The sequence below is a fragment of the Danio aesculapii genome, chromosome 12, assembly GCF_903798145.1.
Source record: "Danio aesculapii chromosome 12, fDanAes4.1, whole genome shotgun sequence".
NCBI classification, from domain to species: domain Eukaryota; kingdom Metazoa; phylum Chordata; class Actinopteri; order Cypriniformes; family Danionidae; genus Danio; species Danio aesculapii.
This window is the reverse complement of record NC_079446.1, coordinates 51,190,607-51,193,106: the sequence shown is the minus strand read 5'-3', so window position 1 is coordinate 51,193,106 and position 2,500 is coordinate 51,190,607. Positions and strand designations below refer to the sequence as shown.

The 2,500-nt window shown below is 34.9% G+C and overlaps 1 protein-coding gene across 1 annotated transcript in view; it reads right to left on the bottom strand.

The window, feature by feature from the left end:
• LOC130238423 (zinc finger protein 503) overlaps positions 1-2,371 on the bottom strand; it is an 8,145-nt gene extending 5,774 nt beyond the window's left edge. Inside the window, exon 1 of the mRNA XM_056469428.1 lies at positions 2,027-2,371. Coding sequence (XP_056325403.1) covers positions 2,027-2,098 — 72 coding nt within the window. The 5' untranslated portion in view covers positions 2,099-2,371. The remainder of the gene's footprint in view (positions 1-2,026) is intronic.
• Positions 2,372-2,500: the final 129 nt, after the last annotated feature.

The following is a 2,500-nucleotide window of genomic DNA, read 5'->3' as shown; positions in this document are numbered from 1 at the left end:
GTCTTTGTAAATATTCTCTCTTGCATAATAAAACTCATTGCGCATTTGTTAATAGACAATTAATGGCCTTTTCTTGTGTCTGTATTTGTGTTTTGCCATTGCATTTTTTGCATGACTCGAGAACCTTAAATCTGAAGCCCTGCAGAGACTTTAAATCAGACGTCAGCAGGTTTATTATATCCTTCTGCAGCTGCAATAAATGTGTTTGCAGACGACAGCATGGATGATTAATTTCCTTCTCTTTTTAGCTACAATACAGGCAGTGTTGAAAATAGGTCAGTCCTTGAAGAAACAAATCAAAATATGACAGTGTGCATGTGTGTGTTTGAAGAGTTAATCTGCACAGAGATGGATGACCATCATTTAATAATTCTCCAGAAATCTAGTTTCTGTAATTAATTTCTTCAATTTAAAAACATGATTTCATTAAAGTCATGAAGGAACTCTAGTGTTAGTAATCTCCTAAATCAGGTTTTTTTTGCAATAGTATACTCCTCAATATACACATAAACACATGAGCATTTAAAAATGCAATTCTCTTAGCAAATATACACATCTCATTTATTTATATAGTTCATTTAGCTCATTTTTAGATTTTATTTAGTTTTTGCATATCAAATTAGTTGTTTTTATGTTCACAGAGGAACTTTTATCTAACAAAGTTGTGCTGCAAATTAAGAAAATGTCTAATAGCAAGTTGAAACCTTCTAATGCATTACATTAATATAATTATTGAAGTATTTAATTATTAATTATTATGCACAAACTATTTTTACACAAATACAAAAAAATTCAATTGCATAAACATATCATAATGTCTACACGGTAATAAAAATCCTTGTTTCCTTACATTTTTAAGCTGAATCAACTTAATTTATGAGTCTATTGGATTTATATAATGTCAAACTGACATAAAACAGCTTGCATAACTTATAAAATTAAGTTAGAACATGATTAACTTAGTTTAATAAGTTACAATAACCTAAACCTTTATGCTGTCAGGACTAATTGATCATAACATTTTTTACAGTCTGAATATATCAGTTCATATCACAAAATTATGATTAGCATAATGCTTTTTATTTCATTTATTTACTTTTTTTTTCAAAAGATTAATTTGACTTGTAACTGGATTGTTATTTTTTATTATATATTAATTATAATATAGTTTTATCAGCAGATTATAAAGGCTTAATGAGTATGGATTTAGTAAAGATAGTCTGTCCAAATGAAAGTGTGCAGTATATTCACATATATGTGAAACATTGTTGAATATATTTTCCAAATGCATCATTATTCCTAACTTAAAATGTAATCATCATGCATAAGTATATTTGACAGCATATTTCCTGTTTCACTGCATTTAAGCCTGTAAAATATTATATTACACATGACATAAAATTTGACACGTGGGCACCGAAAAAAGTGTGAAAATGATTGTTTTTGACATATTTAAATGGGCAACATGGAAATATATTACTTTATTATTTATTATGTTTCAATCTGTGACCTCTTTATAAGATAAACTTATGTACCTCGAAAAATAAATCTAAATATTAATTTATTTATTTTATGAAATGATTTTTTAAGTTGCATCAAAACTTGTCCAAGATTAATTTCGCTTTTGTATCGGGTTTTAGCCTATATCACTGCTACAGATAACATACTTTTACCATCATGCGTATTAAAGCGTTAATGAACACCCTCTGGTGAGTGTATATGAGTGTATATCCAGCCTGATCTCACGAGAAAACGTAAGTATTTTACGTTTTGACAGTTTAGTGGCTAATTCGTACGAATTCGTACGAGTTCAGTCGTACGAAATGGTACGATTTTAAAAAGGAGGCGTGGCACCTAACCCCACCCCTAAACCCAACCGTCATTGGAGGATGAGCAAATCGTACTAAATTGTACGAATTAGATCGTACGAATTCATACGAATTAGCCACTAAAAAAAAGTTACGAATTGCCGTGAGATTGTGTTGGTATATCCAGTATTTACTCGGTGTAAAGCGCATCTGTGTACCTCTATGGGGCTGACGGGCGCGGCCGGCAGAGGCTGCAGGTACTCCGGGTGCAGGAGGTGACCGCTCAGCATGGCCGGGTCTGGCTCTGAGGCTCTGCGGGGCTCTGGATCTGCGGCTCTGGAACTGTCGGCTTTTCTCCCACACTGAACCAGACACAGTAACCTAAACACCTCCAGAATGTCCCGCAGTCAGCGAACGCATCTTTAAACAGCCGTCAAGTATCTCCAACAAACGCGTCCCGGTGTTATAAACAGAGACAGTACAGTAAAACAGAGTCATCCGTCTTCTCACTAGAGGTTATTATTGCAGGAGTAACGGAGCGGACAGACTCTCTCTGCATCCGCGCACTCTCTAAACTGCCGCGCGTTCACGAGCGCACGAGATTAAAGCATTTACCGCCGGCCAATCACAGCGCCGCGTTCGGTGATTGACAGGTCCGTGGGGCGTGTGACGTCACAGCTGTGGGCGTTTGT